The 14,981-nt window shown below is 33.5% G+C and overlaps 1 protein-coding gene across 2 annotated transcripts in view; it reads left to right on the top strand.

The window, feature by feature from the left end:
• LOC150088840 (uncharacterized) overlaps positions 1-6,057 on the top strand; it is a 194,647-nt gene extending 188,590 nt beyond the window's left edge. For both annotated transcript variants that reach the window (XM_090369699.1, XM_090369698.1), the window contains exons 10-12: positions 43-192; positions 2,570-2,673; positions 5,962-6,057. In XM_090369699.1, coding sequence (XP_090225825.1) covers positions 43-192; positions 2,570-2,673; positions 5,962-6,039 — 332 coding nt within the window. In that variant the 3' untranslated portion in view covers positions 6,040-6,057. The remainder of the gene's footprint in view (positions 1-42; positions 193-2,569; positions 2,674-5,961) is intronic.
• The last annotated feature ends 8,924 nt before the right edge of the window (positions 6,058-14,981 follow it).

Below are 14,981 nucleotides of genomic sequence, written 5' to 3'. Positions count from 1 at the left end.
TTTTTAGATAATACCAGCTATTTATTTTTCTTAACCTGATAGGCAAAGCAGCAATTCCTGTTGTATGGGAATTTTTGGAAAAGTATCCTACAGCTGAAGTTGCAAAGCAAGCAGATTGGAAAGAGATTGCAAATTTATTACAGCCATTAGGACTACATGAAAAGAGAGCCAAAATTATTATAAAGTTCTCAGGTAAAATATAATACTGCTATATTGTTATTAATCAAATTGGAAACGCATTCCAAAATCCCTTCTTATCATTGCAACATCTCCAACAGAACTTAGCATTAATATTAATAAAAGCAAATTGATTCAAGGAAGCTGGGCTTATTCAGTACCAAATTAAAAAAATAAATAAATAAACACTTGTTTCATACAAGCATTTATCTAACTTTACATAAATTTATAAACTAGTTCTAAAAAAGCTAAGTAATAATTTATTCCAACAGTTAACCTGATTAAAAGAAAATATCGTTATATCCATTCTACAACTCTTCTTCCTTAATTTAAGTGTATATTCTCTAGTTTGTGCTACCTATAAAAAAATGAGATCTCTATTATTTAATTTACTAAAACCTTAAAACTTAATGAAAACTGAACACACAACACATTCTCTCTCCCTCAAGTTTTTTCATAATAAATATTATTTTATATACTTGCAGTGGGTCTATCTTTTACCATCAGTGGCTCAACTAGGGAGGTGCCATTTTTATGGTTAAAAAATGCAAAAATTCCAATTCCATGTGTTCAAGGGGTGCCATCAACCCTAGTTAAGCCTCTGTTTACCATTATATAATAAACTACTTCTTGAGTCAAAATTATTTTATAAGTTACTTAATAATAGCATAATCACCTTATGATTGAGTGCTGTAAAACTAAAGGCACATGAAATAAATAACTGATCAATATCAGCACACTGATTGGACTATGGGCTATTTGCATTACAGCTTGGATTTTTCTTACCATCAATCACACTGTCTAGAGAGTGCTATAAAAAGCTGTATACTTAGTTCCCAGTTTCATATGTTTTGCTTGTGTCGAAGTTATTTTACCTGGCTTAGTGTTTTCCACAAGAAAAAATTTAAAATCTTTTGAAGATTGTGCTTGCTGAATTTTAATTCATTAGTTTGTGAAAAACAAAACATCCTCACTGTGTGTCTGCTGATAAAAGTTTGTGTAAAAAGTTTTTTTGCATAAAACTCTGCCTTAAAAGGTTGTTATAATGGGTCCACAGCCTGGTAGATCAGGACTGAAAAGGAACAGGGGTGGAGAATATGTTGAAGCTAATGGCATTGGATCAGCCCTTTATATGTCATCTGATACTGAAATAGAATTTGATTCAAGTGATGTAGATTCTGAATCTAGTTCAGATGTGTCTGTTGATGCTAGAACACTATAAACGATAGATGACAGTGTTACTTGGAGTAAAGATTCTTCATGGAAGAAATCCCTTCCATTTACTAAAAAGCAGTGCCTACTTGTTCAAGCTTCCCAGAAAAATAATCCAATTAGTTATTTTGAGCTGCTTGCAACTGAATTTTTTCAGTTGCTTGTGAACGAAACCAATGCCTATGCAACCACTGTATATGAAGCATGTGTGAAACTAGTCTCAATTCAATCACTATGACTAAAATTAATCAGCCTCTGGTGAAGGCTGCTTGACAAAAATGTGTTTTTCTTCTGTCAAATTGGGAAAAAAGTTCTAAAAGTAGAGTGGTTTCCACTCCAAGTGGATTAAAAATCCAATGTTGCATATTTGTGTGAGGAAGCAATGAACATGTTAATAACATAAGAGAACCATGTTAAGCCTAAGGGACTGTGGGAAGAAACTTCATATTCTGCAAAACTGCAATAAAGTTATCAGAACAAAAAACCATGAAATTTTCACAGGAAACATTGGCTTCAAAAACACTTTTCTGAACCATAAATCAATTAAAATGGGAAATCAACTTTTTTTGAAAGAGCTTTATAAGTGAATACATCGGGTGTTGCCTTCATATGTAGCACAGTTGGTAGAATCGCTGTCCTCCCTACACCAGGTGGAAAAGACCTGAATTTGAATCCTCTGAATGAGGTGAGGAATTTTTATGGGTCTTTTTCACAACATGGTTGAGTTAGTCAGTCTCAGACGAAGGTAACATGATTTTTTCCCCTCCACCTCAGGTTTTTCATCCAGCAAACAAAAAATCTACCTCAGAATGCACGCAATTTACAGACAGCATATATAGCTCAATATGGTCTCAGTTGTTGATGTGCCTAAAACTCTACAACAAACAAACATCAGGTATTGGTGATATCTCAAGCATCTTTATCTCTTGAAGGTCAGCGTCCTTTGCTTTTGTTGAAATTTTTCATTATTCACCCATTAATAAGAACCTGATACCAAAATTTCTGATCATGATTGGTCACTTTACTTTTGCACAGGAAAGTGATTTTACTAATGGGGTACACTGCCTGATGCTTGCATGCCTTTTGCCAGGTTTTAAACAATTAGGTATAATTAATTAAAATGTTGTTTTAATAACAGACTGGATTTATAAATCAAAACACTTTTTTTTTTATTTTGCAGAAGAATATTTAACCAAAGACTGGCTATATCCCATTGAGCTCCATGGAATAGGAAAATATGGCAATGATTCATATCGTATGTTTTGCGTGAATGAATGGAAAAGGGCAAGTGTATATATATATATATCTTCTGATTGTTTTAAACTCCTTTTTACTATTCATTTTAAAAGGTTAGAATTGCATAGATATTACATTTTCTAACATAATATTGAAAAAAAAAAAAAAAAAAAAAAAACACCCAGTAACAGTCATTTATTGAATTTAACAGTCAGCTAATTAGATAAGGTCATTTGGTATTATATTTTGGACTGTTTCAGAAAATTTGATAACTATTGTCACTTGCTTAATCTGACAGGTGACCCTTGAAAATAACAATTCCATGTTAACCTTTAATTAGCGATTAAAAATCTGAAATTTTTTTTTACCTTCCTAAATATAGACGAACTTTTTAGCCCAATAGTGCTTGAAGCAATTTTGAACAGTTTTCAAATCATTAAAAGTTTTGAGAACCTCTCAGGTGACCTGCCATGTTAGACAACTATTTGTGTGGCAGGTCACATGACAGGTTCTAGCAGTAGCACACTATCTGATAGGTTGATGTTGGCATAAAGTTTCAAATTATTCAAATTACCTGTTTCTTTATAGTTCTAAGTTACAGTTGCTTTTCCTTTCCCACTGTACTTGCAGCAAACGTAACATGTATTGGAGAATCTGTGGCAGTAGCCATATCACAGAAACTGCATCATGTGAACAACGAAAGTGTCACTCCACCTTCACTCATGATGTAGCCAGCCACTAGAATGTGCATCAGTTTTCCGGGAAATATTTGTTGCATTCTTTATTTAAGTCAGAGGTGTTTTGATTTAAGCGAAATGTAACATGTAATAAAAATGTGTGGTACATTAGGTTCACCAATTATTTCACTTTATATGTAATATTATTTTTCATAGAGAAATATCTTTTCTAGTTTTTTTTTTATTTGGCTCTTTTAAGAGCTGTTTTTAACATTTGTAAAAGTACAATTCCACTAAGATTATCTGAGTAACTAGAAGTGTTGGATTCTCCAATAGAAATTTAGCATTCAACAGCACTCTCTGCAAACCTATCTAATTCCCACATATTGTTTCCCTCTTTTATTACATGCTGGATGTAGTTTGCTAATCAACTGACTAGAACATTCTGTATTGCTATAACTAGCAAGGAAGCCGATAGCTGATTGGGTAAAAACTAACTACGCAGGAAAGTTATAAATATGGATAAGATGTTTACAAATGCGTGCATGTCCAATACTTATGGCATGTAATTAATTTTTGATTAAAATTGTTTTAAAAATGGTATTTTTAATATGTTACAAACTTTTAGGGGAACTGTATTATTTGCAGTTGTACATTTTCTTCCATAGACGCTCTAGTATAAGGTTAGACACAAATATAGTTACATAAACATCCATGGCTTCACATAAGTTTTTTTTTTTTTAAAGATTTGTTATTGTTTTCACTTAAACAAAGACAAGAACACAAAACATGACATTCACTCAAGATGTCCTACTACTGTGTAGGAAGCATTTCATATTTGAAATAAATTTTTAAAACTTTAAAAATGGACATGAAAAAACTTATTTTTATATAATTTTTAAGTTTTTGTACACAAAATAAGCAGGAATGTATGTGCATGTTTAAAATTTTGTGTTCTTAATGGTATTTTAAACTTGAAGTCTAATAGATTCCTAGATTCTTCTATAAACATGAATTTATAGAAGAGTATAAATTCATTTTTATATTTTTATGTCTGGATGTTATTTTTTTGTTTTTTTTAAACAGCAGAATCGATTTTTTTTTTCCTTTTATAAAACTAAAAAGTGTGAAAAAACATAGCATCTTGTACATATTTAATTTTATTAAACAAAAAAAAAAAAAGTTTCACATAATAAGTATTGAAATGCATTCCATTACCCAGACAGAGGTTTTGATGCATCCGAGAAAACTAAATTGCATATAGATATGTACAAACCTGAGGCTTTACTTGGTTTTGACAAAACTTTAATACATGCACTTAACAGTTTTCTGAACTGCAAAATGAAAGTTACGGTTTTCACGTTTATATTTTATGATTTTAATGGTTTTTTAAGCAGAATTAATAAATCTTTATTGAAGATAACACAAAAATATTTTAAAATTCTAAATTTTCATTAAAAAATAAAAAATCACATTATTGGTATTATCAAAGCAGAATTTAAAAAAAATCTCAAAAATTTTTTCCGAAATTTAAAAGACTTCTTGTCACTTCTCAGCTGACCCATACTATTAATTAGGAGTGCCACCAGTACCAGGTTAATTCAAGGTGTTAAAATATATTGAGGGTTGTCATTATTTGTACAAAAGGATGTAAAATGGGGTTTCTTGTTTTGATTGTTATTAATTGGTTTATTCACTTGACAAAACATAATCACAGGTTAGGGCAAAAGCCTCGAATTTGTAGCCATGAGCAAACCAAGTTTTGTTGCAAATACACCAATCTCATATCGGGGTGCAATACTGGGGAACTTTCTGGTACCCTCAGCAGAAATTTTCTGGTGAGGGTACCAGAATTACATTATACAGATTAAATAAAAAAGCATTGTTTAATTAAAATACATCCCATTACCCAGACAGAGGTTTTGATGCATCCGAGAAAACTAAATTGCTTATGGGTATGTACAAACCTGAGGCTTTACTTGATTTTGACAAAACTTTAATACATGCACAAGTTTGAAATTTCATGCACTTAACAGTTTTCTGAACTGCAAAATGAAAGTTACTATTTTCACATTTATATTTTATGATTTTAATTGGTTTTTAAGCAGAATTAATAAATTTTTATTGAAAATAACACAAAAATATTTTAAAATTCAAATTTTCGTCAAAAAAATCACATTATTATAATTTGTTAGTAAAAGACTAAGCATTGGTGTACTTCAACAGAATTGAAAAGAAAAAAAAAAAAAATGTAGATATCTGTCAGGTGTCACCTGACTGTGTTTGCTACAATCAGGGGTGTGACTAAAAGGATTAATTTTCAGTATTAATTAGATAGTATTTATACATATACTACAGCACTGGCTTTTCCACTTAAGTATCCGAAAGAGATTATATTTATAAATTTTTTGGGGGAATAAATATATCCGTCCCTTCTGTATTAATGCATTCTCCATATTCCCATTTATCTCTGCATTTTCAGCTGAATAGATTATTTAATGTGTTTATATGTAATTTTCTCTAATGCACATATTCAAACTTTTATGAAATGATTCCCTTCTATGATTAATAAATATAAATTAAGTTACTTAAATTTAAATTCCATAAATTACATTTGAAACTTATTTTATTATTACTTTTTTTTTTTAAATATTTCTAGGTAAGTCCTGATGATCACATGTTGAACAAGTACCATAAATGGTTGAAACAAAACTGCCGTGAGGTAGGACTATCATGACAATAATTGGAATGTGGATGATTGAAAATACTCTGAGATTAAGTAACATTCATCTTCTTTGTAAATAACATGCAAAAACTTGCAGTAATGTTTTAACATTTTTAAATGTTATATTTAAGTCTATAAACCTACATTTTCTTAATGATGGATTAAGACTAAGTGCCTTTTAGAAATGCTTTTTTTTGTTATTTTATGAATGTAATTTTACAGTATCAAAGATTAAAATTTTAATGTCATTTTAACAGTGCTTATTTTGATAGATTATTTATCTAACATAGCATGTGCCTACACATACATAAAGCAAAGCATCAATTTTTTTTTTTTTTTTATTCAATGACACCTTGCTACATTTATAGTTGGAATTGGAATTGTTGAACTAGAAAGAACTGAAAGCGGTAGTGCATCATCATATCATGAAGTACAGTGGTATAGGAACAAATCTGATGAAGGCTTAAAACTTTTTTTTTTTTATGTGAATTACTGTAAAATCAAAAAAAAAAAAAAAAAAGAATAAATGAACTTATGAGATGTGGGTTTGGCTCAGTGCTTGAAATTGTAATGGTGTGAGAGATAAAATCCTGAGTGGTAGCAATGCAAAGGTCGTTCAAACGAAAATTTTGTTTTTACAAACAAGAACACTATACATGTCTATCTTCAATGTAATTTAATTATATTTAACACACTTCCTCTAATGCTTTGATTCCTCAAGAGAAGTTTTGTGGTTGACGTTGAAGACATTTGTGCACCACTGTCTTTATCTGTTCATTTATGAAAATAACATCCTCTGGCTTGGGTAAAGAAAGCCTGCACGAGAACGACGAGAAACATCGGATAACTTACGTGAAAAATTAGCTTCCTGATACGGCACTCTAGTGCTGCTTGGTCTGGAGCAGAAATTGAGAAGGATATATTGATTGACAGGTAGGCGTGGCAAACGATGAAATGATTGGTGGTGGGCGCAACAGACGACAAGCTACTGTGTAGTCATTGGTTGGCATTATGTGTATTTATCAGTAAAGAACGGTGCATAATAGTTTTGTAATGAACGGCGAACAGGTAATAGTAGCAATGAATCTTTTAAAGATGGAAAAAAATTGTAAGGAAAATAAAATATTGCTTGATTTTTTGATGAAAATTAAATTGATAAGACTGAAATTGTACTGTTTTAAGTGCGATGATTATTTTCAACTAATTGAATCATGAACAGAGTCATGTGGAAAGTTTTGGTGTTGCAAAAAAATGTTCTTTGCGAGTTTCTTTATTGAAACAGTTTTATGGAAAATACAAAAGTTTCATTGAAAAAGATAATGTACATTATATACTTTTGGTCAACGTGCACGCCAGTAACTAAGACAGTATTCCATCTGGAAATTTCGAAAGTGACAGCAATTAAGTTTTATAAGAAACTAAGAGATATTTGCGGATTGCAGTTAATAAAAAATCCATTAAGTTGGGTGGATTGGGGAAAATTATAGAAGCAGACGAAACTGTATTGGTAAAACCAAAACATCACAGAGGACGAAATTTAACTGCTAAGAAGAAATGGGTGTTTGGTGTTTTCGAAAGAGAATCTAAATTCGTCTTCATGAAATTGATAAAAAATTGGAAAGCAAAAACTCTTTTGTGCATTATTAGAAAAGTAGTGAAGAAAAATACTACCATCATAACAGATGAGTGGCATGCATATAGCCATATTACGGCCTTAGAAAAAAAGAAGTACAAACATTTAATGGTGAAACACAAGGAACATTTTGTAGATCCACATACAGTGGATCTACAAAATAGCACATACGAATAATATCGAAGCCCAGTGGAAGAAACTAAAAAGTGTGACTAAAGGAGTAAATGGCAGCTGTAAACATATGTTGATGGGTCACATTAATGAATATATGTGGCTTCAAATTTATGGGAAAAATTATGAAGATACTTTTCACAATATTGTTACTCAAATTGCGAATAGCTATTCAGGTCCAACTGTATGATTTGTACTCATGAATTTTTTTTCTGAGAAAGTTTCGTTTTGTTCTTTATGTTCTTCATTGTGTTTTTTTTTTCTCATTATTAAAAGCAGATTTTTGGAGTTGATGAGTGCTTTTACTGTATTATTGATTTAAATAAATAAATTTTCTGTTTGGTTACGAAAAAAGGATTTGGGTTTGGTTTGGGTTTTATTGGTGCATCAGCAACTAAGGCTATAATGCGCCAAAACCAGGTCATACGAAAAAAGGAAAAGGTTTCTTTGTTTTTCATTGTATTTCATAACCTGAGCTTAAATGGGGGGTTAGGAAATAAAAGAAAAGGTTTCCTTGTATTTCGCAACCTAAACTTAAACATTAGGTTGGGAAATAATAGAAAAAGAAAGAAAGATTCTTTATATATATATATACACACACACTGAATAGCTATTAAAGTGCTGATTGACGTTATGATATGTGTGTATCTGCATGAGTGTCTTTAAAAATAAAAGTACAGTAATAAAAAATTAATATTTTATTAATAAACAATTTATGTGCTAGTCCACTCATGATTCTAAAGAAAAAAGGTTAGGTTACCCCCTCCATTTCGGGAGAGGTTCAAGCTCCCATGGGATTCAAGTGGAGGTAACCTAACCTTTTTTCACCATTAGGGCATATTATAGAACAAGAAAATAAAAATACAATCATAAAAAAAAAATAAATTTTTTTTATGAATGTATTTCTAAATATGACTGATTCTAAAGAAAAAAGGTTAGGTTACTCCCTCCACTTCGGGAGGGGTTCAAGCTCCCATGGGATTCAAGTCAAGGTAACCTGACCTTTTTTCACCATTACAGTAAATGTTAGGGCATTTGTGATTAGGACAAGTTACCATTAGTGCTGCTACAGTGATACTAAACCGATGTTATCGTGTGTTGTGTTTGCACACCAATCAGCACGTCATTTGCCACGCCTACCTGTCAATCAGTATATCGTTCTCAACTTTGCTCAAGGCCGATAACACCTACCGTCTGTTTACCGAGTGAGCAGCACTAGAGTGCCGTATCAGCAAACTAATTTTCCGCGTAAGTTATCCGATGTTTCTCATCGTTCTCGTGCAGGCTTTCTTTACCTTCACCCATCCTCCTACCAAGTCTTTTAGTGCCCAAAAAAAAGTGATAATCATGTGAAGCTAAGTCCGGTGAATATAGAGGATGACATAACTCCTCAAACTTCATCTCCTGTAGAATGAACCTGTAGTGTGAGCCCAGTTGTTACCATACTGCAGGCACACACCCAAGGTCAGCAGATCAACATGTTTTTTTGAATTGCCAGCTTTAAATGGTTCAGAAACACATAGTATTTGTTGCTCATCACTGTTTCTTTTCTCTCTCTAAATAATGTTTCAGAATTATGCCTTTATGATTCCAGAATACAATAGCAACTTCCCTGGGCTGTGCTTGGGTACAAACCTTCTTCAGTCAAGGTGAGCCTGTATAGCCCCCACTATTAACTTGCACATCTGCTTTTCGTGTGTAACAGTGAACCCAGGATTCTTCTCTGGTTGCTGTGTTCCAAGAAGGCATCTCCTTCACACTCATACCATCTAAGAAGCACGAAGCACATTAAGTTGTCATTCTTTTTTTTTTCTGGCATTAAATACTAAGGAATCCATTAAGCACACCCTTTTTTGAAAGAGCAACTCCTAACTTACGATAGCACATGGCCAAACTAACACTAATCTTGAATGCTATAGCAATTTTCTTGTATGAGATCTTCCACTGCTGCTCTGACTTCTAGTGTCTTAATACCATATACTTGCCCTGGTCAAAGAGAATCCTCAACACTTTCAATGGCATTCTTTCATCCAATCATGGACTTGCTGTTGATTTGTGCAAGCTTCACCATACTGAGCAAACAGTCTGATAAATTTCAGCAAGTATTTATTTATTCTAAAATCAAATTATAGTACAAAATTCTATTTTGGTGCATGATTGCAAAGGTGCCACCATCTTGAAAATTGAGTGTTTCCAAATAATACCAGCAGATGGTACCATGTGGGCATTGTCGCAAGCATACAGATCAATAATCTGACACACGATTATCATCAGTTTTTTCATAATATACAATTTATGCTAGTTTTGCAGTTTTAATTTGATTGACCTTTGTATGTTAGGCTTTCATATTGACATTGTGAAACAATTTTAAATGCCCCATTTTTTTCAGCACTTATTATTTCCTACACTACATAAAGAAAAATATATTACATGTTATTGAATTTAGGAAAACTGAGTAAATAAAGTATATTGTTGACAGGAGAGACTGCTTCTACAAGAATAGGGTACACTTAAATAGAAAGAGTGCAAAAATATTTGCTGATGCTATAGAGGCAGTGTTAGGTGGGTTGGAAAACTGATAGCTTGGGGGGGGGATACACAGACTAAAAGTTTAACAGTGGCCACAGACAGTGGAAAAAGTGATTCTTGCACTGCTTCTATTAGAATGAGCAGCAGCCTGGAAAGCAATGTAAATGAAGATTTCCAGGACTGCTGAGAGTCATAGTGGAACAAGTAAATACATGGGCTGTGTTAGGGTAACTAAGAGTAGGAACAGGTGCATGTATACTTGCATGTACACCAATGCTAGGAGTATAGTTAATAAATTTGATGAGCTTGAAGTGCTAGTCAAGACATCAAAGGCATATATTGTTGGGATATCAGAGACATAGTATCACACAGATATAAGCAGTGCAGAATTGTAATTTGGAGAGTACAGTGTGTACAGAAAGGACAGGAAGTGAGGAGGGGTTATGCTGTTAGTTAAGAAACACATAAAATCTAAGGAAGTGCATCCAATTGATGTTGGTGGACAATGCAATGTTAAGTCTGTTTGGTGTGACATAAGCACTGAGAAAGGAAAAATGAGAGTAGGTGTGTGTTATAGCCCTAATGAATCTGATCAGCATAATGAGCAATTGTGCAGAGAAATATAGTGGGCCATTAAATCAGAATGTCTTATAATGGGGGATTTTAACTTTCCAGGTATTGACTGGAACTTGTTGGTTGGTCACTCGCACACCAGCAATAATTTTGTGGATTTATTGGATGACTGTTTTCTACAGTTCAAGAGGCAACCAGAGGGAGTAATACTCTTGATCTGAATATCAGCAGTGATTATTCATGCATTAAGAATTTGCAGATAAAGGAACCATGGGTGACAGTGATTGCAATGTACTGATGTGGGAATTACTTAAAGATTTAACTACCATCAAGGCTAAAGGGAAGGGCTCTTGCTTTTGTAAAGGTGATTACAGGGGTCTCGGACAGTTTTTAAATTCTGTACAGTGGGATCAACTGATGATGTTATCAATGTTGAATTCTAAATGGGAAGCCTTCGGGGACTTAATTTTGGAGGCTACTAGGCTTTTCATTCCAACTAAGAAATACTGTTCAAGCCTAAATGGATGTCAGATGAATTAATGAGGCTTGTGGCAGAGAAGAAAAATGTATGGGATGCATATAAAGTATCAGGTGACACAGAAGCCTATGGCAGATTTAAACTAGCCTGTAATGAAATCACAAAGGATGTTAGGCAGGCGAAGGCAGATTACGAGAAATCTTTGGCAAAGGATGCAAAGAAAAACAGCAAAGAGTTCTTTACTTATATAAACTCTAGAAGGAAAGGGATGAATTGGATTGGACCAGTTAACATAGATGGGTTGACTATTGATGATCATGCTCAGATAGCTAATAAAATGAATGAGATTTTGCATCTACATTCACACATGAGGAGTTATTTAATGAGGAGGAGTGTCAGAAGTTTATCAAACTAACGGAGCTAAGTGATTTTTTAATAACTGAGAGCAAAGTGGAGGAGAAATTGTTGAAGTTAAACATAAAAAAGGCACTTGGGGTGGACAGGATCTATCCAGTTATATTAAAGGAGGCAGCAAAAGAAGTAAGCAAATCCGTAGCCATAATTATGAGAGCTTCCTTGGATTCAGGGGAGGTCCCCATGGACTGGAGGTGTGCAAATGTATCACCAATTCATAAAGGGTGTTCAAAAGGTGACACAAGTAACTATAGGCCAATTAGTTTAACTTGTGTTCCGGGGAAAATAATGGAATCACTGGTTAAAGAAGCATTGCAGGATCATCTAGACAACACTGCAGTAATAGTTAAGACCTAGCATGGGTTTGTTAAAGGGAGGACTTGTTTGACCAATTTGATTGGATACTATGATGTGGTCACAAAGGAACTGAATTCCAAAAATAATTCTTATATCATATATTTGGATTTCAGCAAAGCTTTTGATAATTTTGCACATGGAAGACTGCTGTACAAATTGGAGTGGTATGGCATTAAGGGTAAGTTACTACAATGGATAAAGGGATGGTTGTGTGGTAATCAATGGACACTGTTCTTTGTGAACAATTGTTATTTGTGGAGTTCTCCAGGGTTTGGTGTTGGGCCCATTGTTGTTTTGTATATTTATGAATGATATTGATGTAGGTATATCAGGTTTAATGTCCAAGTTTGCAGATGATACAAAAGTTGGCAGGGTTGTTAACGACAGTAAAGACAGTGTGCTACTCCAACTAGATCTAGATAAGTTGGGCAAATGGGATGAGAAGTGGCAACTGAAGTTTAACATGACAAATGAAAGTACTGCATATGGGTAGCAATAAATGAAGAGAAATGTACCAACTGCGTGGTACTACACTCAAGGAAGTGGAAAAGACCTGGGGGTAATTGTGCAGTCAAATATGAAGTTTGCTGAGCAATGCAGACGGGCTGCCAGGGCAGATCATGGAGTCTTGTCAATGATATATAGGAATTTTGCTAGCAGGGACAGGGAGATGATTATCCCATTATACAAGGCAATGGTCCAGCCACACCTAGAGTACTGCTTACAGGTCTGGAGGCCTCATTTTAGGAAGGATGTAGAGTTGCTAGAACGAGTATAATAAAGAAGGGCAACAGGATTGGTGAGGGGAACAAAGGGGTATTCTTACCAAGAAAGGCTTAAGTTCTGCAAATTGCAGTGTCTGCAGAGTAGGCAACTGCAAGGTGATCTGATTGAGGTTTATAAGGCCTTGAATGGGTTGAGCAAGCTGAATGCTGATGGGATTCTTCCTCAGATTATGAACCTGAGGGGGCACAGTTTCAAATTGAGGAAAGACAGTTGTAGAATAGATGTGCAGAAATTTGCCTCTAGCCAGTGTGTAGTTGATTGGTGGAACAGACTTCCATCTTTTGTTGTGGAAGTTGATAGCCTAAATAAATTTAAGGCTGAGCTGGACAGGCATTTGGAATGAATGGAGGGGTGAAATGGGAGGGGTTGGTTTTTTTTTTTTTTTTTTTGACTGATGGTACATAAGCTTGCTTTCTTGCATCATATGCTTCTACTAATGCTAATATTTTTTAGTGTCATATGAAAATCACTCCATTAGGAGTCAAAAAGTAGGAACTATATAATATGAGGCATAGATAGACAAAAAAAAAGGAAACAACACTGCTAGGAAACATACAGCATTCCATGTGGAGGGATAAGTCACTAGGTGTCACTAAATAAAACCAAAATGTACTAAGGAAAGGGCAATTTAGATCAGAGAAACTGTACATAATACTAACTCAAAAATTAAATAATGAGCGAATGAAACTATATCGATTTAGGAATAAGAGAATAATAACAAAATTGCTAAAGAAATTTTGGTGCTGAGGTTTCTTGGACTGGATTTCTACATATTGATACATATCCATTATGATGAAGAGATCAGAATTAGGAATAAGAGAAAGCAATATCTATCCCAAAATAAAGGAAATGTTTTGGTCAGTATATAAGGTGAGCAGTCCAATTTTCTGAGAGGAAAAACTGTGCAGCCTTTGTCTCAGATTAACAAATTCAACCAAAGTATTGGAGAGAGAAAAAAAAAAAAGAAAAAAAAAAGATAAAAAAACTCCCACATCTTTTCCAAGCCATTTAAAAAAAATGGCAGTTATATCCCTTGTGCTAGCTGTTAGGGAATTGCATAAAAGTGGTTTTTGATCATTCTTTTTCACCATATTTTCCAGTCTGTTGTGATGACATTTTGATTTTGCTACAAATAACACACAGGACTTGTGGTATACTAATAGAGATGCAGCATTAAGTATACACATTTGAGTGGAGTGGTTAGGCAAAGATATGCTTCTTTTCATTTTCAGAAAATTATTGGTAGATTGTTATCCGTGATACATTTGTTCACAATTGGCGTATACATTTGCTCACAATTAAGAGTTCATTTGAGACATTAACCAAAGAAAACGATTTCTCTTGAACAGAACTTTCAGACATTACCCAATTGATATAATATAAAGCACTCCTAAAAGTCCATCTTGGTAGAGCTCCAAGTAGAGATAATGTTATTTTTTTTTTTTAAGGAACAGTTATGCAGATGAGATCCACCCTGATGCTGGGGTTTAAGCACATTAACAACTTAGACCATATTGCACCATTGTTTATTATGTCTGTAGAAGTGTGTTCGCAGGCTGATTTGCATGTTGTGCAGGCCGAAAAACCTGGAATAACTCATGAAGGAATCCTACTCCCTCTATCTGAGATCAGCTAATTAAAGCCTCAATTGAAGAGGACTTTAGAAATTCCTCCAGCCATTGACTGGAATCAAACCCAGACCCCTCCAAATGAGTGACAAGTGGAAAAACTACCATACTGTGATGAAGGACAGCTGAGGTCTTGTTACTTTGTGTTTATTATATGATTAATTGTAACACCAAATGGATTTTGTGTATGTGCAGTATGAGTGTATACAAATTTGTTTAACATATTCAAAATTATGGTAGCTTAAGATTTAATATATAAATGAAGATGACTTTATTTGAAATTTTATAACCATTTAAATTATTTTATAAAAAATATACAATGTAAAATATTGTACTGATATACAGATATGTGCTTTGTTTTACATTTCTCTTATATCACTAAATG

Source organism: Mastigoproctus giganteus, chromosome 3 (assembly GCF_048544385.1).
Source record: "Mastigoproctus giganteus isolate SK-2022 chromosome 3, ASM4854438v1, whole genome shotgun sequence".
NCBI classification, from domain to species: domain Eukaryota; kingdom Metazoa; phylum Arthropoda; class Arachnida; order Uropygi; family Thelyphonidae; genus Mastigoproctus; species Mastigoproctus giganteus.
Note: the sequence above shows the minus strand (reverse complement) of the source record. Positions and strands in the feature narration are given on the sequence as shown.